This window comes from Pelodiscus sinensis, chromosome 4, assembly GCF_049634645.1.
Source record: "Pelodiscus sinensis isolate JC-2024 chromosome 4, ASM4963464v1, whole genome shotgun sequence".
Classification (NCBI taxonomy): domain Eukaryota; kingdom Metazoa; phylum Chordata; order Testudines; family Trionychidae; genus Pelodiscus; species Pelodiscus sinensis.
In genome coordinates, this window is record NC_134714.1 from 64,696,821 (window position 1) to 64,723,224 (window position 26,404).

Sequence of the window (26,404 nt, forward strand, 5' to 3'; positions counted from 1 at the left end):
AATGAGCAGGCTTTCCTTGTAATTGCTGCTATGAATTGTACCAGGTCCAGGCAGCTCAGCTGACAACAAGGAGTCTATCTTTCCTGTGCTATACCTGCAAGTAAGAGGATGGAGGTGGAAACAGCCTGATTCAAAGGCAGAGGAGATCCACAGGTACAGATGCAGGGAGTAGCTTGGGATGTGGAACGTGGGGTGGGAGAGACATGGAGGGAAAGGGAAACTGGGACTGGGATTTGGAACATGGGCATGACTGGGACAGGCTAGGCAAGGAGACAAGGACTGGAAGCCAGGAGGGAAGTTGTGGGACTGAGAGTGGAATAGGAGCCTGTGGGGGAGGACTGAGATTGACCATGGAGCTGTAGCTGGGAGGCAGGGCCTGATTGAATAGTGAGAGAGAGACTGAGAACTAGGGGAGCAGGGAAGTGGAGGAGGAGGGAGGAGAGGTAGGTCTGATAAGCTAGCATGTTAGGAGACAACTGGGACTGGCAAAAGAAAAAGACTGTGATACGGGCAATTCTATATGTCACCATCAAGTAGTGATAGGAACGTCTGTCTGCAGGAGAGCAGTAACTGAAGAGGATGTATTCCAACAGCCAGACCTAGAGCACCCCAGCACATGTGACTATAGGAGAGGCCCTGGAAGAAGTCAAGAATGCAAACTGTGCTCCACAGGCCAGCAAACAAATTTGTTAACCAATGGCACTCTTACCTGTTCTGGAGCACTGGCATTTGCAGTGTGATGAGAAACCAGTGGTCACTCCAGTTCCCTGCTCTTTCCCACACCACTGGGGAGGTACTGACTCCACCTGTCTCTTCCTGGACAGAGAACGAGATGGTGCCATTGTAACTTCCAAAAATATGCACAGAGAACTGGATCTGTAATAAAATAAGAGGAAAATAATGGCATCCTGTGTTGGAAGGAGGGTGGCAATATTACAGACAATCCATCCTTTCAACGCTCCCTCACCAAACTTTAAAATGGGAGCCTTTACTGTTCATGTCACCACCTGGCCGTGACCCGTCTCCTGGGTAGGTAACAGACTGTTGCACATGGGATTCAGCAGCTGGATCCAAACGCTTCTAAGCCCTGCTGCACCTGGGTAGTGTCTAGTGGCTGTCTCTAGCTATGAGTCTCTTGAGTGCACTCCCAGGTGCAGTCCCCATGTCTGACACCCTTCAGGAGCAGTGGGACCCTGCAGCCTGGCAGCTTGAACCCCAGAACTAGTGCCCCAGCCTTTTCAAGCCTGCATTTGCTTGGCAGTGTTCTCTCAGACTCTACTCACTAGGGGAGCTCTGATTTCCTTGTGACATCCCTCAGGAACAACATGGCAGTAAGGCAAGGAAACAGGCTCGACAAAGGAACTCCTTAACAAACACTTCACTCTTAAACCGCAGTAGGGTTACAGATTTTATGAAAACAAACTCCTGAATGTCTTCTCCCCCAATGTGCTGGCAATTGCTGACCCAGTGAGTCCTGGCTTGGGTCAGCCCTTAGGCCAGATAGCTCCCCCTGCCTGAAACAATGGAATGCCCCCCTCAAGAAACAGCTCCCTTAAATACATTCTCTCCTCATTGGTTATGTGATTAGGACAGGCAACTGCAGTGCTTCCATTTGTGTGCTTAGACTGGGGAAATCCCGACCCCCTCCTCAAAGACAAGTTTCTGTGTTGAGTTCATTCAAAGCCAATGGCCCATACAGGCAGCAAACCCACTGTTTCACTCATTCAGAGTTGATGCTCCTTGATGGTTTTCTCCTTGCTAGTCTCTTGAGGGGTCCCAGCTTCCTAGCATAAATACCCAATAGCCAGAATAATCTGTCCTTGCCAGGATTTGAGTGGTTTTCAACACCATCTGGATGTCTTAACCCAAGATGGAGGTTACCATGCAAAGTGGAGGTTACCAGGAAGATTACAATAAAATGGTGCTCCCAAAACAACAAAGAATTTACTATTTGACAAAGACATACCCTCAATCTCTTCCTCATCATCAAAGGAATCTTTTCACAACTCCTCCCAACAGAGGATCTGCCATCATATTTGCATTCCCTTTGACATGAATCACCTCCATATCACACTCTTTGGTGCCAAACTCCATTTTAGTAATTTGGCATGTAAGCCCTTCCCCTGGGTAAAACATGCTCCTCCCAAGTCTAATTAAAGATGCTCTATATGTCAAGGCAAATTCCTCCGTCCCATATATTCATCCAGTAAATGTCCGAAAAACCAAACCAACACACACGATTCATCAAATATCACAGAAAAGTTCCAAAACTATCACACATATGTCTTTCCCTTTCAGATCACACTGGCTGGGTGTACCATAAGGAGTTTTCACACATGCCTCCATTGCCCCAGAACTTCTGGATCTGAAACAGATACTTGAACTTGCCACTTTGCCTTCCCATTCATCTGCTAGGGATTGAGGGAGGGGGGTTCCCCTTCCTTCCTTAACTAGCCACCCACTAAGGATACATGCTGCAGTTTCTCTCCCACAGGAGTGGTGTAGAAAGCATCTGAAAGGCTTGGTGGTCAGGATACATCTGGCTCTCAGTGAAGCTGGTTATAATGAAGCCGTAACTCCTGAGCTGTCATGTCAAATGGGAAAAGGATCCAAGGTTCCCCAGCTCTGGCACACCTTCTCAGTGCCTTGATTCCTACCTGTGGACTGTTTGTATCTCTCTTCTCAGGGACTATTTCCTGTCTCTGCTCCACCTCCATGAGGGTCAAGAGATGGGGTCCCCTGGGGTAACACTCCATATCTAAGGTAAGGGAGACAGGGAACTTGCCTCCATGGCCATTGAATCTGATTCTTTGTGTCTGCACTCAAGCCCACCTGGCTCACGCCACCTATAGGGAACTGAGTAGCATTATCTCCCTCCTCCCAGCACAGGTTCATTTGTGTTCTCTCAGACTCTCACCTCTTCCATAAGTGATCAACGTTGCCTGTTCCCCATCAACGTTGAGCTGGACTCTGGCTCAAACTTACAACATAATTTCCCCCCAAAATCTCAGATGGAATATCTACTAATAGTTGCACCACCAGTAAAGCTGAGCCCTCTGGGTATTTACCAGGATCTGGCCCACAGGCAGGTAAAATAGTTTTACTTTTGGAACTTGTAGCCACGTCTGCCTGTCTTCCAACACCCAATGAGATTTCAGTACATGAGACTCCACAGGAAAGGTGGCTGTGCTGGTGTCCCTCCATGCCTGGAATGTCTTTGCTTTAACTTCCACCTTCACTCACCATTGGGGATCAGGTGTTTCTGTACCCATGAGAAGTGAGCTCAGCCACATGTACACTATCTACCCCAAGTTTGCTGGTTATGTTGCCCCTTGCCAAGTAAGCAGGTCCTCCCTCTGGCTGGACAATCTCTGTGATAGTCTGGGCAGTTTGGCCACTTGTGCCTTGATCCCTGACAGTCAAAACACTTCAGATCTCTGAGGTTTCTCTTTGGAGGTTGGAGATGCCACTTGCCCATGGTGGGGTGCACCTGCATGACCACGCTTTGGAGCCTGATGCTTGGCTAGGTGGGCTATGGGTCAGCCACTCTAATTGCCAGTGTTCCCAGCTGGCTAACAGAGATAGGGAAAAAAACAACAAATGGTCTGGTAGCACTTTATAGACTAACAAAACATGTAGATGGTATCATGAGCTTTCATGGGCACTTCTTCAGATGACCGGAGTTATGAATTTGGGATCTGAAAACTTGAAATAAATAGAATAGTAATAGAAATGTAGCCGTGTTAGTCTGGTGTATCTGAAGCAAAATGCAGGACTATGTAGCACTTTAAAGACTAACAAGATGGTTTATTAGATGATGAGCTTTCGTGGGCCAGACCCACGATCAAAAATATCAGATAAAAAATAAATAAATAAATAGGAGAGGGGAAGGGGAGGGGAGGGGGAAGAAAAAGAAAAAAGGAAGGAGTGTGTGAGACAGAGCATCATTAAGTATCTGGAGAATGGGTACTTAAACTTAATCAGATAAAAATCAAAGTCAATAGATAGATTGCTAAGACAGGAAGGATACCACTCAGAGAGCTATTAGCACCTTCAGTGGTTATTAAGTAGGTAGTGTCCTAGCCAGCCCATATCACAATTGAGTCCATTAGCATGTGAATTGAATTTGTGGATGAACTGGGATTCCAGTCCATAGGGATTCCAGTCCTTCCCTGTGAAGGAACAGGAACCTATAAAATGAGGATAAGCTCCACAAAGATGCTAAAAACTGAGCAATATACCTGGTAGTCTCCACTGGCAAGAGTGGCTGGTAGGCTGGCACTGTAAGCCATGGCAACACCACCTGTCTGATTGCTGTCTGCTCGAAGATACAGGAAGTGCCCTATGAGCAGAAAAATGAATTTAAATAACAGTGTAAGTTCATGCAACCAGCAAGAAATGTCTGTTGACATTTCCCTTCTGTATATCCTTTGCCTGCAGATTAGAGAGGAAATTTGTTTTTAAAAAAATCTGATATTTTTCTTTTTCATGCATTTGAAAAATAATTTCACACCATTGTGCTGAAGCCTCTGTTGCAGAAGGGTGAGGATCTCTCAATGAGGTGGCAAACTCAAATGCATTGAAAACCTATGGACAGATGGATTTTAGACACATGGGAACTGAAATTGCAAGACCTTCATTGGCCCATCAATGGATACTCTTCAGATAGCATTCCTACACCTTTCCATACAATGACTTGAGGGCACAAGAACTGAAATTTACAATGAGCTTCCCCATAGCTAATACTCCTACCATATTCTCTCTGGTGGGAGCAGTTTGGAGTGAACTACCTGTTTCTGGTCCTTTGTATCCAGGAAGGAAGGTCTATCTAGGTTCTCAGGAAAAAAAAAAAAAAAAAAAGAAAAGGACTAAGAGGTTACATCTACGCTGTTGCCTTCTTGCAGAAAAGCTTATGCAAATGAAGCTCGGTGTGGAATATGGCCCATGCTTCATTTGCATAATTAATGAGCATCCGTTTTTGCGCAAGAGGCTTTTGCACAAAAAAGAGCTGTGTAGATGGCTCCTTTTTGTGCAAAAGCCCCCTCTAACATAGGAAGAACAGCTCTTGCACGGGGGAGGAGGAAGAATTGCGCAAAAAGGAGCCGTCTACACGGCTCTTTTTTGCACAAACGCCTCTTGCTTTTGCACAAGGCATAAGGGATCGGTCAGAAAAGACTTTCCTTGTCAACCGATCCCCGTCTAGACTGTTGCTTTTTGCTGGCAAAGTGCTGCGGTGGCAAAAAGCGGCGGCCATTTCTATTCAAATGAAGCACAGGATATTTAAATCCCCACTTCATTTGCAATAGCGATGTGCCTAATCCACATCCCTCTGTTGGCAGAGGGATGTAGTTTAGACACACCCTAGGTCACACCTAGGGCAATATTATCCTAAGTATTTTCTATGAACACAAGCAAGAGCAAAATATGCTATACAGGCAGTCCCCGGGTTACGTACAAGATAGGGACTGTAGGTTTGTTCTTAAGTTGAATTTGTATGTAAGTCGGAACTGGTACATATTGTAGGGGAAACTCGAGCCAAACATTTCTCCAGCGCTCAGTTTTATTCTCCCACACCTCACTTCCCTCAGTCCTTTATTCTCAAGCTGAGGTGTCTGCTGAGAAAAGCCGCTCCGCATCTCCCTGATCTGCTGGGGGGGGGGGGGGGGCGCTAGCTTCGCGTCTCCCTGGTCTGCTGGGGGGGAAGCAGCTAGTGCGGGGTTGCCTCACCCCGTTTGTAAGTAGGGATCCGATGTAAGTCGGATCCATGTAACCCGGGGACTGCCTGTACCATGAATTCCTCTAAACTTGTCAGAGAACTATTGAACCATAATAGACTTTTTGTAGCTTGGATGGCCAACCTTTGCTAGTTTTTAGCCCTACTTCATAGAGGCCCCTAGCCTCCCAATGTGTTCCTTTCAAACTGACTGATGTTATTTTGGATCTTTTTTATATGGTCTTTGAACCAGAACTGAAAACACACTGGGCTCAGTTTAACAGTTCTAGCTAACTCTGGTGAACATGAAGATGATTTGGTGAGATGGCCCAATATTTTTAAAACCATTTCTAAAAAACATTTGAGATGAGAGAAAGAGAGAAGGGGAGGGGGAAGAGAGGGAGAGAGCACCATGAGGAACATACCTCTGGTGGCTACCAAGGCAGATCCTGTGAATGGAGCTTCTTGTGTCATTTCTTCAAAGCCCCTGATGGACCAGGAGGGAGAGACAGTGTCATTCAATATCCAGCCACAGGGACCCTGTTCAAAAGAACAGTGTGCTCCCACTGGGAGACTGTCTGCTGGAAAGGATTAGAAAAAGTGGGTTATTTCACACAGATCTGATTAGGGAACAAGAGAGCAAGAAAACTGAAGAGTCAACTATGGTCACTTTCACTATGTTTCTCAAGGGTGCTACGAAGCTAATACTATATAGTCTTCTACCAAGAGAAAAGGTGGGTGAGGTAATATCTTTTATTTAAATCCCCTGCGGCATTTGCATTTACATGGCTGCCGCTTTTTTCCGGCTCGGGGATTTTGCCGGAGAAAAGCGCCAGTGTAGACGCGATTCTCTGGAAAATAAGCCCTTTTCCGGAGGATCCCTTATTCCTACTTTCAATCCCCCGTGGATTTGCAATTCCGAAGTGTCTCATTAGCATCCCTTTTCCGGAAAGGGATGCCAATGTAGACACAGCCTTGGTGAAAGGGACAAGCTTTTGAGATTAAACAGAGCTTTTCTTCAGGTCAACATTGTTTATTAGTTTTCTGCCAAGAAATGGTAAAATGGCTTATTAGTTTATAATCAGGTACAATAGTCACCATCAGAAAGCCAACGTTCATCACTTAGTCATATGAGAGATATTGCTATTATTTCATATTCTAAGTGCAGTTGAAAACAGCTTTTGCCTTGCTCTGAAGTAGCAGGAACTGCTCTAAGGATACCAGACTCAGTAGACTAGTGATTTGATCCTGTATAGAAAGTCCGATATTCCTGTTCCCAGGAGTGTATAGCCTCTATGTATAGCCCAGGCTCATGTGTCCAGTTAAAGTAGGTAGACAAAATAGCTAATTAATCTCTATATGTAATCAATTTAACTCTCTATATTATTATTCCTACTGAGCTGAGCTGGTAGAAAAGAGGACTGTTTTTAACAGTCTAGTTGATAGCTTTTGGTTGCCTTTTTTATTAAAACTGTTTCTATATGTAACTGGTGTATTTGATGGGTATATTTTATTATATGAATCAATACATACGTACAGTCAGTGGAGAGGTTAATCCCAGGTGTTTATTTCTAATGGTATCTCAAGGGATATATTTCTTGACTTGTTGTATTCTACAGAGAGTTGGTAGATGGTACAGTGACCCACAGAAATTTTCAGAATATACACTCCCTAATTCTGAATATAGATTTGGTGGAACATCCTTTTCGAAGTGCTTGCATGATCAACCTCACTGAGCTCTCCTGACCGGTTGGCTTGTGGCAGGTGTTTTGACTGATGCAATTGGGACAACAAATGATACCTCTAAGGGAATTCTCTCCCCTCTAAAAAAATTAAAAATTCTATGTATAATAATTTTAAATTCTCCATATTTCTGCATATTTAATTTGTCAAAATAACAATTATGCTCCTGCTGTCAGCCCCAAGTCCCAGGTGCTGAAGACTGAAAGCGGGAGCCCCATCCTCATGGGTCCAACTGCCGGAGCCCTAACCACCCAGGCTGACTGTGGGAGTCCTAGCTGTGTACGCCAGGTGCAGGTAGGAGCCCTAGGGTAGAATCACAAACAGTGTGTGAAAAAATAAAATTCTGTGGGGAGCATTAATTCTCTGCCAAGTCTGCATTGTACAGTACAGTGGTTCAGAATTCCAGAGGAGTAAAATGAGGAACAACTGAAGGAACCTCTTAATGGAGCAGGGTCCTTACTCACCACATAGGGCCTCTTCATTCTCTTTGGCAGGGCAATCACTGTGAAAATCACACACCTGCAATTGGCTGACACAGCCCCTGTGTGGGCAGGGGAAAGTGGAGCCCTTGTCGTAGGTGGAAAGATCCTTGCTTTCTTTCTCTAACAGAGACAAAGAAAGAAGCCCAGAGAGGGGAGTCAGCAGAATGTCTAGAGCAGGCTTTGGTTTGGATGTTTCTTCAGTCACACTCATGTTCCTATGCCCTTGCTAAATTATAAAGACAATCAGTCCATATAATAACAATTATTATTAATAATAAATACTCATTTAATTTTAATGTTCGTGCCAGAAAGTCTCTAAGCATGTACTGAAATGTAGCTGAAAAAGAAATTAACAAAAAAAGTTCAAGTGAACAATCAGGAGAATCAACTTGCAAATAAACCAAACCTGTACAATCTTAGTAACATTAAATAAACATCTTACAGCCCACCCTAAACAAAAAAAATCTACAGGCAAAGGGGGGGGGCATACTAAAGGTGCCTTGTCAGATCCTACTCCCTATTCTCTCAAGACTGTGCCATGGGACTGTCAGCAGTTCCCAGATATTGCGAAAGATAGTCCCCCAGATAGGTTATGGTATATCATTTAAGGCTTATACTAAATGTGTGACCTTGAAATACATTCCCTGGATAATAGATTAGCTTTATAGCTAGTAGATTTACCACTGGTTTCATAAGATTCCCTTAGGGCACGCGGGTTATCAAATGGACCTGATTTATTGTGTTCTTTCCTCATTCCTTCCTGCCATTTCCCCATGAGCCTTTGTACTTGCACAACATTCAAAGCCACTGCCATGTCTATAAATTATCCTCTCTGGCTTAAATCACTCAAGTGCACAGGCACAATAGGGGTTTTATTTTTTGTACACTACACTTTGCACACGTAAAACACATGAATGCTTCTACACGGTTCAGAAGATTATATCCAAAATGTAGATTGCTTAAAAAAAACCCACTAAAGTAAATAAAACAGAAAAAAAACCCTGGTATTAGGATCAGAATTGTTTTCCTGACATTTTAAAAAGTCAGAGAAAACAATATGTTGTTGGATATTTGTAAATGTAAAGCTTTTTCTGTAGTTTGCAATCCAGAACCAATAGCGTGATGCGACTTCATAAGAATCATACAATGAAGCTGAGTAGGACCCTGATCCTGCATGCTGCTTTGAACAAATGGACCCCTGCACTCACAAGGCACATCACTGAAGTCAGTGAGACTCCACACAGGTTCAGGGGTCAGTCTGTATGAAGCACTTAGTAGGACCAGAGCCTATCACTGCCAGATGAAACTGCCCAAGATAGACTCATGGCTAACCGGAGTGAACTACATGCAGTGAAAAGCAGCATGCATGGTGAAAAACCATGCTTGCTCATCCAGCTTGGTCTAACACACCTGCCTATGAATTTTTTCCCTTTTCTTGGGATACAGGCTTCTGACAGCTTCTGCAACTTTAACTTAAAATAATCCCAGGCCTCCTCCACCTCAAGATCCATAATTTCTTTAGTCCAATCAACTTCCCTAACTAATTTTCTTAATTTATTAAAGTTAGCCCATTTGAAATCAAAAACCCTCATCTCAGATTTTTTTTTGTTTATCCTTCCATTTAATTTGAACTTGAATTAGCTCATGATCACTCGAGCCAAGCTTGTCCCAAGCTACAACCATTTCATCTATGAGGTCCTCGCTACTCACCAAAACCAAATCTAAAATAGCTTCCCCCCTTGTTGCTTCAGCAAATACTTGATGAAGGAATTCATCAGCTATCACATCTAGGAAAATCTGAGCCCTATTATTATTACTAGCACTTGTTCTCCAGTCTATATCTGGAAAGTTGAAATCTCCCATGATTACTCAGTTTCCATGAGTATTTACTTCATTAAAAACATTAAAGAGGTCTCTATCCATATCTAGATTAGGTCCTGGTGGTCTATAGCACACCCCAAGCACTATCCCAGGGAAGGATATCCTAGGGGAGGGGGTTTTCTTCCCCAATGTGATTTTTGCCCAAACAACTCTGTCTTCTCCATTCCATCACTTTTTATTTCTTTACAATCTACCTCATCTTTGATATACAATGCGACTCCACCACCTTTACCCTTATTTCTGTCTTTCCTAAACAGCACATACACTTCAATACCTGTACTCCAGTCATGCCTAGTATTCTACCATGTTTCTGTTATTCCTATAATATCTGGTTTCACTTCCTGGACCAATAGCTCTGGTTCCTCCATTTTGTTACCTAGGCTCCTCTCATTGGTGTACAAACATCTTAATTTCTGCTGTTTGGCCTCACTCACATTCTTTACCCAATTTGGCAAGGACGTTGTACCTCTAATGTGACTTGTTAGACTAGTATCCACCCTACCCTTCCTCATGTACATTCTCCTACCCCCAGCTATATCCTTTCTTACTTCATTTTCCTCCCTCTCAGTTTTAAAATCCGGCCTAGAGATTATCTGGACATCACGTAGACCTGCCTTTTCCTAGTGACAGTGTGATTCTCTGGTCTATCTCTTGCTTCCTCTGTCTGCAAGTCCTTGCCATTCCTGTTTTCCTTTGTAATCCTCTTTAACCCATCCTGTATCCCCCCGATGCTCATTATTGGTGTTGTCTCCATTAACTCTTCCCCTTTATCTATGGGACTAGCCACTCTTCTCTTCTTCCTTACCCTTCCATCTTCATTATCTACCTGCTGTACCCCTTCTTCATTCTCCAACTCCACATACCTGTTCTTGAGCTCTAGTTTTCCTTCACTGACCCATCTTTTCCTCTGCCTGGTTCTCATAGTCACATGCTTCCACTGTCCATTTTCTTCGCCCAGCAGTCCCCCCTCTGAGGCCCTTGATCCTGCTTCCCATCTGCATATCTAAACTTTCCCCTTCAGCCACATCATGCCTTTGCTCCGTCATCTGCTCAAACTCCTTTTTAAACTCAGCCAGAGTTTCCACCTGCATCTCCAGTCCTCGGATCTTTTCTTCCATCAGCTCTATCAGGCGGCACTTCATGCAAACAAAACTCATTTCAGGTAATCCCTCCAGAATCATGTATATACCGCAGCTACCACATCCAATCATCCTCCTTGTGTTCTCTACTATTTGGGCCATGGCCACTACTGCCTCTGTGTTTTATCTACTTTCTCATCAAACTCCTATTAGTCCGATGAACACAAAAACAAACCAAAACACCCCCTCCACAGCAAAAACAAACCCCAAACAAGTCCCAATATCCAAACTCCCTTTACAAACTCCCCTGTTTACAGCTCCGTTTGCTGGCTCCTGTGCCACTGCAGCTATCTATGCTGCTGCCTGACTAGAAGGCTACCTTTATAGGACCCCTAATCAGGGCTTAGCTTCTCTACCAGCACACTGGATGAGGTACACCACATGTTGTGATAGGTATGTGTGGGACCCATGGATCTTGAAAGCTGCGTGCAGGTTTTGCATCTGTAGTTCTGGCAGGGTTTGGTGTAGCTTAGAGTTGTGGGTCCAGGTCTGTGGGGTGCTTGCTTCTGATGAAGAGTTTGGAAAGGTGTTGGAAGGCCAGTGGGAGGGTTCACGAAGGATTTCTTTCAAGAGGGGGTCACCATCAAGTAGGGATTGTAATCAGTGTTCCCTTTAACTGTACACTCGTGTGGCCACTCAGGAGAGATTCAAAGGCCGCCCAGCTGATAAGCAGAGGGCCCACAGAGAGGTTTTTGGTTCTATTGGTGATACACATTTACACGTGCTTCAGTGCACACAGCAACATGTATTCCACTCATGAATGGAAAAAATGTGCACATAGGCAGAGGGAAAATCGGTTGTAATTGTTTGATACCCTCTGTGGGTTTTTGCATGGGATGATTGACTAGGTGTATGTGAACAGAAGGGGTTATTGTGGCCTTCTCCTAGATCATACTCAGTAATTTTAGTGCCTTTTTTTTCCATTTCTGACTACATTCATTTTAGATTTTTTTACTGGATATGTTGGAACCTACCATGGAAGCAGTCCCTGAACTGCAAGGAGCCCAATGCCAACAGTCCAGATCCTTGCATACCACAGGTTGAATACCGGAGGGAGATCTCAAAAGGCCTCTGCACTTTGCCAATCTGAGCCATGAGTACTTTCCACTTCATCCTGTGACAAGACACCAAACAGCAATCATGCACATGTTGAGCACTTGGAAACCTAATCTGCTTAGGCACCTTATAAACCCCATGAGGTGCCCATCTGCATCATGAGGCTCCTAAATACCTTTAAATATGTGGCCCTTAAAGCTGGCTCCCTTCCTCATTTCCAGCTGCTAAATGGCTTTAAAAGACAGCTAACAATACATAAAATACATTCCTAATGTTATTTTTCCATGCAAGAATTTTCTGAAGCAGCCACCAAGATGTTACATCATTGTCAAAGTATATTTGATCACAAAAGGATAGGGTGATGGGCCACACAATGGTTAATGGGAGGCTTGCACAAAATACTTTATTAGGATGTGATGCATACTATGAAAACATGAGTGTCCCTGTTTCAAGCATACAAAATAGTGTAGAATGGGCCCCTCTCATGTATGTAGGCCCGTGTTAATGGATTAACTACCTAATTCATTGCCAGTGTTTCACATCAACTGCACACCCTTTCTCTGGTCAGAAGACGCTGCTATCCTTCCCCATCTTTTCTTCCCCAACATCCCTTTGGAGGTTCACCCACCCCTAATGAAAACAAGGATAGCCCTCAGCCCTTTTAGAAGATGAAAATATTTAACCTTTTCACACTTTTGTCATTTCATGCAGAATTATAGCTTTCCCAACATTGTAATATCATTACATTCCATTTCAGAAATCTCCAGCTCTGAATCACAACTCTATTACCTCTCTCCCAGAGTAAAGTAATCAAGAGCCTCCAGCAATGACATATGATTGTTTTACTGAATAGCTTCCAGGAATCTGCAGCACTAAGCTAGAAATGCATTTATCTTTGGTATAACACCACACAAAATCCAAGACCATTCAGCACTGGAACACAGCTCTGCCATTTCTATTATATTATCCAGGTCCAGCCTTAGGGCAAGGTGAGCAAGATGGTTGCCTTGAGCTCTGCACTGCTCGGTGCCCGCCTACGAGGTTGCTTGCTCACTGCCCTGGCTGGGAACCGCCCAGCCACATGGTGCAGCCAACCACAACATGCCACCTTGGGTCCCACACACTCTTTGGCCGGGCCTGATATTTCCTGGTATACTATAGCCATTGTGTTACTCCCACTGAGACACAGCTCTGTTACTTCCCCTGGAACACAGCATATTGCCCACATTCTCCAGCTGAGTCACCACTGCATTCTCACATCAAAGCAGCCAGGAATTTCTGGTACTAAGTCCTAATTACATTACCTCCATTCTGTATTACAGCAGCTCATCCAAGAATATTCAGCCCTGAATCATGACTCCATTACCTCCATTATATTATGATACTGCAACCAAAAGTTCCAGTACTGAGACTTGATGCCATACAGTATGGCAGCACCTAGAACCCACATATAATAGTTAGCTCTGGATCATCCCAAATACTTAGGGCTGTGTCTACATTGGCGTGATCTTGCACAAAAGCGGCTGCTTTTGCACCAAAACTTGCTGCCTGTCTACACTGGCCACGAGTTCTTGTGCAAGAACACTGACATTCTAATGTAAGAAATCAGTGCTTCTTGAGCAAGAACTATGATGCTCCCACTCAGGAATAAGCCCTCTTGCGCAACTCTTCTTGTGCAAGAGGCCATTGTAGACAGGCAACATGAATTTCTTGTGCAAGAAAGTCCTATGGTTAAAATGGCCATCGGAGCTTTCTTGCGCAAGAGAGCGTCTACACTGGCATGGATGCTCTTGCACAAAAGCACATCTCTTGTGCAAAGGCACATGCCAGTGTAGACACCCTCTTCTGGAAGAGTTTTTGCACAAGAACTCTTCTGCAAAAGAGTTCGTGAGCAAAATCATGCCAGTGTAGACGTAGCCATGGTGTACACCTTATCACCAAGGAGCACTGCCTAAGTATTCCCTAGGGCAGCTGTATTCTGATACACACCCTCAAGTCCAAGATCTAACTGCAGCAAGTTCTCTACATCCTTGAATACTGCACTTTCTTTGCTTGGTTCTGGTATCCAAACACGAGCTATTCTGAGCCAATTTAATTTTCTTAATGGAATCAGGAACAAAGCCCTTAGCAGAAGATGGATCACTGAAGCTGGCTTTCAGATAAGCCCAGCCTGGCAATACCTTTACTATCGATTTTACATCAGGCTAGAACTCAGTAAACTAGTTAATATTACTACACTTCTAAATATAGACACTGAAACTTCTGTGTACACTCCTAGGGGCTCACAGAGCCTGCAAGGAAAGAGAACGAGTACAGAGCGGCAACCACTTGATGTTTAATGTTCATCAATATTCTTAGCATTAGGAGGCTTGCAGCTCTCTGTTTCACTCTGTTGAACAAAGCCCCCTTCCTCCCAGTTATGACCTTCTACTCAGTGTCTTGCTATCTCCAATAAAGAGAATGGCTGTTGACTTTCCAGTAACAATATTTAAGAGTCCAGACAACAGTTGCTTTATTAAGAATGATGAGTTCAACTACATGAGCAGGAGAATTGGAATATTCTCAAGGGTATATCTGCACAGCAGCATTATTTCGGAGTAACTGATGTTACTCCAAAATGACATAGTGTGCCTCTACACAGCAAGCCTTTATTTCAAAACAATGTCGAGCTGGAGGACTTCTTACTCGGACTCATAGTAACCTTCATGTCACAAGGAGTAAGGGAAGTCGAAGGAAGAGTGTTCTTCCTTCGACTTCCTTCTGCATAGACAGCGCCAAAAGCCGAATTAAACTATTTTGGCTTAAGCTATGCAATTGACACAGCTCAAGCTGCGTTGCTTAATTCGACATTTGCCCTGATGTGTAGATGTGCCCTAAGTTAGAGGAACAGGTTCTGACAGGACCCTCTCCACACAACTGTCTAGCAGGGATCTACTATGTGACACTATCTTAAATCACAGAAGACATGAATTGGAAGCATTATATCAGCTATTTAATTTTTCTGGTAGTTGATTGGTGGCTAGTGAAATGAAGGCAGCTAGAATGAAGGAAGTTAACCAAATGGAAAATTACACCAGGGTCATAGGAGCAACAAGAGAGATAACAGTGATGGAATCTGATCATCATCTTACATATCTATACATAAATGCAAAGTGTAGGAGGAATAATCAAGAAGCACTGGAATTATTAGCACATAAACTAATAGGATTAAATTATTAGGATTTATTTAGCACCACGGATACTTGGAAAAAATCTCATGATTCAGATTTATAGAGAAAGATATCTTGGTCAGGGAAGGCAGGCAGGGAAAAGAGAAAGGGCATATTGCATTATGCATCAAGAATATATAGACTTGTTCTCAGATCCAGAATGAGGTCAGAGGCAGAAGAGTTGACAGTCTCAGGGAAAGCCAGCAGGTCAGAGCTGCTGACAGAACTGCTGGGCCCTTGGGCAAGATGGGGCAGACCCAGCTCTTGAACCCTGGAAGGTACAGGGCCTTGGGCAGAAGGGGCAGAGTTGGGGGCTGGCCTCCCCCAATCAGCCCTTCAGAGCTGCCCAGCCCACACCATTCAGGGCTCAGGTGGGGATTTAAAGGTCCCAGTGTTCCAGCTGCGCACACAGTAGCAGCAGCGACCAGGAGCTCTGGACCCATTTAAATTGCCGGGACTTGGGCAGCTGCCCCTTCCGCTCCTCCACCACCTGCATCGGCAGCCCTAGCCCTGGTGAAGGAGTTGAGGGTACATGTGACAGTCTCATTCTCAACTTAGCAAGGAAGGGAAGCTAATAAATGGACAACATCAAGAAGGCTGAAATGTTAAGTGCCTAATTTTGCTTCAGTCTTTACAAAAACGGTAAATTGTGACCAAACCCTTATCACGATTTACATTAACAACACGGGAAAGAACACAAGACATAATAGGGAAAGAACAGGTTTATGAATGTAACCCTTCTGCCAAGCCGAGTTAATAGCAGCAAGGGCCGGGTTCAGTATCTATTGGTCCCAACAACATAATACAACACTGGCTCGAGCCCCCACCCAGTGACCTGGGAAATCTTACACACACCCCTGGGCACCTCAAAGAGGCAATTCTTCCCCTCTTGCAAGCACAGAGCCTCGGTATAGCAGCAAATCTTTAACAACATGAGGTAACTGACATCAGCATTAAATTGGGAAAACACCACAACTCGGATTCATAGACCAAGCATGAGCAAAGACCCATCCCCAGCCAAGAATCACCCAAAGTCCCCAAAAGTCCAACAGCCCAAGAGTCTCTGCCCCTGGTCAGTGCTGCCCCAGAGTTCAAAAGTTCACCAGCAGGGTTTTACCATCCCAACCTGGATGGAATGGAGGGAGGCAGGGGTTGATACACCTTACGTGGTCCACCAATGGCTCCGCCTCTCCATAAGGTTCTGCTGTCACTGTCAACGGAAGTCACTCCACCACACTACACCTGCTGTCCCATGAGCTGCTCCAGCCATCCCACGAACTTCCCTGCTCTGCCAGCCGTCTCGGTCCACACCCCTGGGCGCCAGCTGGTTGTTCCTGCAGATGCTCCACTGGCTGCCTGCTGCCACTCCTACCAGCCACCTGCTGGTCATCCCCACCAGCCGCTCTGCTGGCCACCTGCGCCCGTCAGTCATTCCCACAAACTGCTCTGCTAGTAGCTCAGCAGTATAGCATCAGGCTCCCCACAGCACATAATGATTTCATCTCATAGTAGATTTCAGCTTTTCAGCAAGTTCAGCTTATAGTAGAGGAGCCTCAGTGCTAGTGCACCATTGGCCCACAGTGAAGTCAGCTCAGCAGCTCACAACTAGACTCTTAATAGAATCCAAATTAATTCTGATACTCCACAGTGGAGAGAGGAAGGGGTGCAATTAGTGTGTTTTAGACCCTCAGATAGGCCCCACCACCAGGTACAAATACCTACCCCCAACCTCTCTCAGCTTGACTGGGTTTGGAACCCAGGACCTTTGTCTAGCAAGTGCTACATAGTTTATGGCGAATCCCTTTGTCATAAAATAGTTCAACTATTCCACTGTCCTTGATTCACATAATCAGGGTAACAACACTTTATCCCCCCTGCCTCAATAACAGAGAGACTGGGGATCCCACAGTGGCCAAAGTGACCATTTGGGCTGCTGTGAGCACATACTAGGCACAGTGGGTGTGCCTATGCAAATGAGATCATCCTCTAAAGTCTTTTTGCACCACTTGCCACAATTCACCACCAGATGTCAGAGTAGAGCTTATCCTGACCCTGCTTGCATGAACATTTAAGTATGTTAGATCTATTCAAGTCAGCAGGGCCTGATGAAATTCATCCTAGTATATTTAATGAATTAGCTGAAGCAATCACAGAACCATTAGCAATTATCTTTAAGAACTGCTCAACAGTGGGTGAGTTGTCAGAGGACTTGAGAAAGGCTAACACAATACCTATCTTTAAAACCAGGAACAAAGAGGAACAGTGGAATTTTAGACCAGTCAGCCTAACATTTATAGCTGTAAAGATACTGGAATAAATTAAACAGTCAGTTTTGGACCACCTAATGGACGATAGTGCTATAAATAATAGCTAACACAGATTTGTCATGAACAAATAATACCAAATAAAATAAATTTTCTTCTTGGACAGGGATACTGGCCTACTGGATAGGGGAGAAGCAGTTGATATGGTATATCTTGATTTTAGTAAGGCTTTTCACATAGTCCCATATGACATTCTCATAAGAAAAATAAGGAAACATGCTCCAGGTGAATTTACTATAAATGGGGTGCAAAACTGGTTTAAAGACTGTATTCAAGGAGTAGTTATCAATGCTCTGCTGTCCAACTGTGGAGTCATATCTAGCGAGGTCTGGCTAGGGTTGCCAGGTCTCCGGTTTTGAACCAGACAGGTATTTGAGCTTTCTGCCCGGGAAACAAATTGAGAAAATACTGGACATATAAATATCTGGTATTTTCTAATTAATTAAGTTTTATTATTATCATGAGCATGGTACGTAGTTGTGTTCTGCCTGGCTGGAAGACACGCTCACACTGCATGAGCATGTCTACCAACCAGGCATTATGCAATTATGCAGTAAAGAGGAGGGGGTGAGATAGAATCCCCAGGGCAGGACTCGCCCATGCGCCCAGCCAGGACTGTGCATGGGATGGGCAGCACCCCGGGATCTGCATGCTCCTCGGCTAGCCCCGCTTCCTTTTGGCCAGTTCCCCACCGCTCCTCCTGACTCCCTCCGGCCAGCCCCGTTCCCTGCCAGCCAGTTGCCCCCGGCCAGCCCCGCTCCCTGCCGGCCGGTTCTCCTCCAGCCAGCCCTGCTCCCCCCATTCCCCTCTCAGCCAACCCTGCTTCCCGCCAGCCATTCCCTCCCGCCCTCCGATCTCCCCTGGACAGCTCCGCTCCCCTCCCCTTCCAGCTGCCCACACCCACAATCTGAGATCATCTGGTAACAATAGGTCTGGCAAAGGTCTGTCCTGGGTCAGATTCTATTCAGTATTTTCACTAGACAGCTGTGTCTAGACTGGCCAATTTTTCCAGAAAATCAGCCACTTTTCCGGAAAAACTTGCCAGCTGTCTACACTGGCCGCCTGAATTTCCGCAAAAGCACTGACTTCCTACTGTAAGAAATATAGAAATACTTTTTGCGGAAATACTATGCTGCTCCCGTTTGGGCAAAAGTCCCTTTTGTGCAAAACTTTTGCGCAAAAGGGCCAGTGTAGACAGCTCAGATTTGTTTTCCCCAAAAAAGCCCCGACTGCAAAAATGGCAATCGGGGCTTTTTTGCGAAAAGCGCGTCTAGATTGGCCACGGACACTTTTCCGCAAAAAGTGCTTTTAGACCCTCAAATAGGCCCCACCACCAGATTCAAATACCTACCCCCAACCTCTCTCAACTTTTGCGGAAAAGTGCTTTTGCGGAAAAGTGTCCGTGCCAACCTAGACTCTCTGTTCCGAAAATGCTTTTAACGGAAAACTTTTCCGTTAAAAGCATTTCTGGAAAATCATGCCAGTCTAGACGTAGCCGACATGTATTTGGAAATGGAGTAGAGAGTGGCCACTGAAGGTGGAAAGGCAAGGAAGAAGAGAAGAGTGGCTAGTCCCATACATAAAGGGGAAGAGTCAATGGAGACAACACCAATATGGGGCACCAGGAGGATACAGGATGAGTTGAAGAAGATTACAAGGGAAGATAGGAATGGAAGGGACTTGCAGCCAGAGGAAACAAGGGATAGACCAGAGAATCGCACCGTCACCAGGAAAAGGCAGGTCTACATGATTGGGGACTCCTTATTGAGAAGAATAGACAGGCCTGTAACCAGAGCTGATCCAGAGAACAGAAGGGTGTGCTGTTTGTCAGGTGCTAAGATACGGGATGGGGAACTAAGGTTGAAGAGGATCCTAAAGGGAGCGGAAAAGAATCAATTGATCATCCTTCACGTAGGAACAAATGATATGGCTAGATTCTCACTGGAACGAATCAAGGGAGACTATGTCAGGTTGGGGAGGATGCCAAAAGAAATCGAAGCTCAGGTTATCATCAGTGGGATTCTGCCTGTTCACAGAGAAGGGCAACAAAGGTGTAATAGGATTATAATGCTCAATAGGTGACTCAGGCAGTGGTGCTATGAGGGCTTTGGGATGTATGGCCACTGGGAGGCATTCACGGACAGAGGACTGTTCTCTCAGGATGGACTTCACCTAAGTAGGGAAGGAAACAGACTTCTAGGATGGAGGCTGGCACGACTGATTAAGAGAGCTTTAAACTAGGAATTTGGGGGGAGACAGTTGGGAGATGTCCAGGTAATCTCTACACCAGATTTTAGCATTGAGAGGGAGGAAAATGAAGTAAGAAAGGATATAGCTGGGGGTAGGAGAATGCACATAAGGAGGAAGGGCAGAGTGGATACTAGTCTAATAGGTAATATTGGAGGTACAATGTCCATGCCAAATGAGGTAAAGAATGTGAGTGAGGTGAAACAGCAAAAATTAAGATGTTTGTACACCAATGAGAGGAGCCTAGGTAACAAAATGGAGGAACCAGAGCTATTGGTCCAAGAAGTGAAACCAGATATTATAGGAATAACAGAAACATGGAGGAATACTAGACATGACTGGAGTACAGGTATTGAAGGGTATGTGCTGTTTAGGAAAGACAGAAATAAGGGTAAAGGTGGTGGAGTCGCATTGTATATCAATGATGAGGTAGATTGCAAAGAATTAAAAAGTGAAGGAATGGAGAAGACAGAGTCTGTCTGGGCAAAAATCACATTGGGGAAGAAAATTATTAGATCCTCTCCTGGGATAGTGCTTGGGATGTGCTATAGAGCACCAGGATCTAATCTGGATACGGATAGAGACCTCTTTAATGTTTTTAAAGAAGTAAATACTAATGGAAACTGTGTAATCATGGGAGACTTCAACTTTCCAGATATAGACTGGAGAACAAATACTGGTAATAATAATAGGGCTCAGATTTTCCTAGATGTGATAGCTGATGAATTCCTTCATCAAGTAGTTGCTGAACCAACAAGGGGGGAAGCCATTTTAGATTTGGTTTTGGTGAGTAGCGAGGACCTCATAGAAGAAATGGTTGTAGGGGACAACGTTGGCTCGAGCAATCATGAGCTATTCAGTTCAAACTAAATGGAAGGATAAACAAAAGTAAATCTGAGACTAGGGGTTTTTATTTCAAAAGGGCTCTAATTTTAATAAATTAAGGAAATTAGTTAGGGAAGTGGATTGGACTAAAGAATTTATGGATCTAAAAGCGGAGGAGGCCTGGGATTATTTTAAGTTAAAGTTCCTATTTTTAAGAAAGGGAAAAAAAGTGACCTGTGTAACTACAGGCCTGTTAGTTTGACATCTGTAGTATGCAAGGTCTTGGAAAAAATTTTGAAGGAGAAAGTAGTTAGGTCATCAATTGTTCTCCATGTCCGCTGAATGTACGATAAGAAATAATGGGCTTAATCTGCAGCAAGAAAGTTTTAGATTGGCTATTAGGAAAAACTCGCTAACTATAAAAATAGTTAAGTACTGGAATAGGCTTCCTATGGAGATTGTGGAATCCCATCATTGAAGGTTTTTAAAAACAGGCAAGGCACACACATGCCAGGGATGATATAGAGATATGTAACCTCACCTCAGTGCAAATAACTGAACTGGATGATCTCTTGAGGTCTTTTCCAGACCTACATTTCTATGATTCTAAGATTGCTTGAGGACTTCAGAGTTTATCTACAGTATCTCTTTATCTAGAGAGACTCTCAAACAGCAATCCATCTTAGATTCAGATTGGTCTCCTCTTAGGTACTTCACCCAAAGTCCATTTCAGAGAGGCACAGAAATCCAAGTTTCATTTCTTCTGAGATTGTAGCACAGATACACTTCTGGTTCACTTCCTCTCTGAGGCTACACCCAGGATCCATTCCAGGAAGGCACAAATTTATCCGAGTGAAATAAGAGACTGAAGGATTTTTCTACATATTTGATCCTAGTGCAGACTTTGTTATCATATGGCTTTCACTTTGGACAGTTTCCATTATGTGGCAGAGTGGATTTTGATGACACCCATGACCAGAATGCAGTAGGTTCTAGGTATACTGGTGGCACTGACCTGAGATAAGCTTTATTTCAGTAGCAGAGAGCTATTGCTAGCATGGACTATGGACCTGGTTCTATATGCCGGCAATTCACATTCACTTAGAGCAAGACTTAGCTTCTAACTCCAGCAGTAATTTCTGATATCTGAGTGAAGACTATTGTCCTTTTAGCTGGAGTCAGTTACTAATGAGGAACATAGGAATTCCTATACTAGAACAAACAAGTGATTTGTCTGCTCTGGCAGCTTGCCTCCCAGTGTGGCCAATGCCTAGTATTTTAGAGGAAGAATGAAAAAAATAAATGGAATATACTTGGATATTTGAACATTACTATATAATTGAAGAGAAGAACATTTCCTGGCCACAGCTAGTGGTCATCTTTTTCCCTGAAGAATGAAGATTAGCAGCTCATCTTTATTCCAGAAACTGCAACAATGGGTGCTAATTTAGTGTTTTCACCTAACCTATTAAATTTAGACATGGCATTTTGATCTTTGGTTTGTTGCAGTCATCTCTTTTCTCCATTCTTTCACCAGAGAGCTTTTACCAGAGACTGATCTGAACCATGGATATGACAGAACAGTAGCTTCAGAACTACCAATCAGAGGATGGTTCCCTGATCCAGGAGCCTGGCACCAATTAGAAAAGCATCCTCTTCTCAGGTATAATGCACACATATATGACAGAGCTGGAATTCTAGAGAAAAAGCACAGTTGATGAGTTCAGAAGGAAGAGCTGACTAGGACAGAAGACCACAAGAACCAGAAAGAGAAGAAGAACCCAATGAAGTGGTTTATCTGGAATTGGGGGTTGGATTTGGCTTGACAACAGGGGTGAGGATTAGAGGAAGAGCTGAGATAGACATTTCTTTGGTTTCTGCATCTGTGAACAGTTAGGAATTCCATAGGTTAATGATTTGTTGTACATAGGCTTTATCCCTACAGTATCCTTTGCTCATTGTACTTTCCATTCAACTCCTAGCAGTGCATCCCAAACCATCCAAAAATCCAATTACCTCAGGCTTGTCTTCCCATCAATTGATAGCACAAGGCCTTCAGAAATAAAAGAGAAAGCTGGTCTTGGGCCATGTGCCTGCTATGGAGAAGCTAAATTAATATGCAATCATTTACATGCATCTGACAAAGTGGGTCTTTGCCCATGAAAGCTTATGCTCCAACACTTCAGTTAGTCTATAAGGTGCCACAGGACTGCTCGCCGCTTTTGTAATATACAATAGTGACTCTCATTTGTTTTGTTACACACTGAATTAGGTTTGCTTTCTCCACCCTGGACTTGTGTAGAGATTTCTGAAATCAATTCACTGTAAAAGAAAAAGAATCATATTTTTCCCCTAAAGGTCTCTAATTCAATCCCTTTGTTTTCCCTACTGCCACATATTTTAAATATGGGAAATGTGTATTACCTATTTTAGATGTCTTTAAAACCAAGCCTCTAACCACCTATGATTGTTACAGGTCTCTTTGAACTTTTCACTCCTTTCATGACAGCAAAGGTATTAACTCCAATATCCTGATAAATTTCCAATTGAGCTAATTAGGTTCTGCCTACTTAAATTACACTGCAATTTTAATTAGAGAGAATGACCTTAACTTCATCTCCTAAAGTTGCTGTGGCAGTCTACAGGCAGACTATTAAACAGCTGCTAGTTTCCATGCCAGAGATAACTGCATGTCAGTGAGGGGTGCAGTGGTCACTATGGATACTGAACATCTAAGTACTTGTGAGGAGCACCCAGTTAATCAATCATTTAATAATAAGCAGCAGTGGACCTGCCCATGCTGTTGCTGTGGCCAGCAGAGACTAGTTACATACCTGAAGTGGCATGGGCAGTTTCCAGGGTGTAAGAACAGGTCCATCCACAGGTGAGGGAGGGAGGCGAAGGGTGCGAACTCATGGTCCTTCAAGTAGGCATGAGGCTGGGGCAGCACATTGCCTCAGCCTCTCTACCCCCCATGTTCCAGCCAACCCAGGGAATTCAGGAGTGGCGCGTTGCCCCAGCCTCCCTTCCTCGTGCTCTGGCTGGCCAGGGGAAGGCTGGGACTAATTTTCCCCCTATGGCTCCCCACCCGCAGGAGCAAGGCTGGGGGCAGTGCTGGGCCGCAGGCAGCAGGGCAGTCACCAGCCCCTCCCACAGCTTACACCCCCCTCCACAGAAATTCGTGAGTATGGGCCTGAAGAATGTCATCAAAAGGGTAGGTTTTCCCTGCTAGACTGGAGGGGGAAGGGCCTGCTTAAGAAGCAAGAGAGCAAGAATTGAAAAAAGGAGAGGAAAGGATTTGAGGGTTAAGAATTAAATTTTTAAATCAAACGTTGCTGTGTTTGGCTTACCAGAACAGGAGTCTTGGCTTGGTATCTCTACAGCTACAAAAGGTGGTGCCAGGGAATTCAAGGAAAACAAAACCAAGGATCTGTTGGTGGAATTCCCTATGGGGCCCAATCAGGCAATATAAACAAAGAATTTGCAGTGTTCTGAACCTATGCCACTCAAAGGCAGGCAGGAGGAAAGGATAGCAAGCACAAGGAAGACTGCAAATTAACAGCCAAGTGGGTTCCTCTCTCTCTTCTCTGTTAGAACTCAGTCCCCCCTTGCACTTCAAAGCACCCTCTTGGCTACCATCTCATATGCATCCTGACACCTCGAGGAATGAAAAAGCAACCACAGGAAAGATCAAAATAAGTAACATCAAAGCTAAGGTCTGGTGACTCTCTACCTCTTCTATCCCACTTAGGCTATATCTAGACTGCAAGCCTCTTTCAAAAGAGGCATTTTCGAAAGTATCTTTCGAAAAAGCCTCTTTCGAAAAAGTGCATCTAGACTACAATACGCAGATTGGAAAATCGATCCACTTTTTAAAAAAAAAAAAAAAAAAGCGTCCTGACTGCTGGACGCCCTTTCGAAATTAAAAGCCACCCGGAACCGCTTCTGCTAGTGCATGGGGGCAGCATTTACTTCCGGGTGCTGCTGCCTGCCCTTTGCAGAGACGCGTGGTTAAAGGGATACCCCTGAACACCCGTTGCTCTGCTTCTGCAGCTAACTTTGCTGTCCCTCTAGGAGGTAAGCAAGGCATTGCAGTGCTGGTTTGGAGTGCTCAGCTTCCTGGGACACCCCAGCAGGTTTTTTGTTTGGAGGTTTTTTTGTTTTAGACCCATTTTAGACCCCAGGGCAGGCGATGGCCCCACGCCATCATACTGCAAGTGTTGCTGCATCTGCATGACACAGTCATGAGACTACTTCCCCATCTGGACCCAGACCAGAGGTATGAAGGGATCGTCCATCATGCAGCCCAACTGCCCTTGCCTCCAAACTTCTTTGTGGACAGGCGTGTTTGGAGGCTTGACACCAGCTCTGACTGGTGGGACCGGCTCGTGATGGAGCTTTGGGATGACCAAGAGTGGCTACGCAACTTCCGGATGCGAAAGACCACTTTCCAGGAGCTGTGTACCTGGCTCGCCCCTGCTCTGCAATGTCAAGACACCCACCTGCGGTCCGCTATCCGCATGGAAAAGAGGGTTGCCATTGCCCTCTGGAAGCTGGCAACCCCTGACAGCTACCACTCCGTGGGACACCAATTTGGAGTGGGCAGGTCTACTGTTGGATCCATCCTGATGGATGTAAGTCATTGTCTGGGGACAGTCACAGTTGGGGGTGGGGTGAAGGGCAAAGTGGAGTGTGAGTGGGAGGGAGCTCCTCCACTCACCCTGAATTGTTGGGGGGGGGGAGTTCTGAGGAGGGGATTCACGGGGTGTTTGAGAGGGAAGGTGGGTGGTGGGTTCTCCTCCTAAGAGATAAGGCACCCCTTCTAACATTTTGTTGTCTGTCTCTTTCTGCAGGTGGTGAGGGCCATCAATTCGGAGCTGCTAAAAAGGCTCATCTGTCTAACAGATCTGGACAGAGTCATGGCCAGCTTTGCTGCCCTTGGCTTCCCGAATTGTGGAGGAGCATTTGATGGGACACACATTCCAATCCGTGCACCGCCCCATCGTGCAGCCCAATTCATTAACAGAAAGGGCTACTTTTCTATGGTCCTCCAGGCCCTGGTCGACCATCGTGGCCAGTTTTCTGTCATTTGTGTTGGGTGGTCAGGGCGGGCACATGATGCCCACATCTTCAGGAACTCGTACCTCTACCAGAGGCTTCAGGCAGGAACATTTTTCCCGCATCACGACTTTGCGGTTGGAGATGTGCACATGCTGGTGTGCATAGTGGCTGATGCCGCCTACCCCCTGATGCCGTGGCTGATGAAGCCCTACACGGGCCACCTGGATGTGAGCAAGGAGCAGTTTAATGCTCACCTTAACTGGGCTCACAACCAGGTGGAATGTGCATTCGGACGTTTAAAAGGGAGATTCCGGTGCTTGCTCACACGGCTAGACATGGGGGAGCGCAACATCCCTGAGGCGGTGGCTGCGTGGTGCGTTCTCCATAACCTGGTAGAGAGGAAAGGGGAGGCCTTCCTACCAGGGCGGGGTACAGGTGCTGATGGTCAGGAGAGGCACTTTGCCCAGCCCCGGACAACTGCTATCCGCCAGGCTCACCAGTCTGCTGTTTGCATACGGGAGGCCCTACGGGAGCAATTCTCAATTGGAGGCCACTGACTCTACTGAAGGGCTTCTGCCTGGGGACTGGGCCCTGGCCCAATAGAAGCTTCCCTCCACAACCCATTTCCTGACCCTGTTTGGAGAAATAATAAACACCAGGGTTTGTCTCAAAAGAATAAGTTCTGTTTTTTTTATATATATATATCACTCACTGGAAAATAGCA

At 45.0% G+C, this 26,404-nt stretch overlaps 1 protein-coding gene across 8 annotated transcripts in view; it reads right to left on the reverse strand.

The window, feature by feature from the left end:
* LTK (leukocyte receptor tyrosine kinase) overlaps positions 1-26,404 on the reverse strand; it is a 160,669-nt gene that overhangs the window by 56,389 nt on the left and 77,876 nt on the right. For 6 of the 8 annotated variants that reach the window (XM_075927149.1, XM_075927151.1, XM_075927148.1 and 3 more), the window contains 5 exons: positions 11,933-12,072; positions 7,921-8,058; positions 6,139-6,294; positions 4,242-4,342; positions 710-876 (listed from right to left, as the gene is read on the reverse strand). In XM_075927149.1, the coding sequence (XP_075783264.1) occupies positions 710-876; positions 4,242-4,342; positions 6,139-6,294; positions 7,921-8,058; positions 11,933-12,072 (702 nt within the window). Of the gene's footprint in view, positions 1-709; positions 877-4,241; positions 4,343-6,138; positions 6,295-7,920; positions 8,060-11,932; positions 12,073-26,404 lie in introns of those variants that run through there. The other 2 variants (XM_075927150.1, XM_075927156.1) reach the window with 2 other exon arrangements.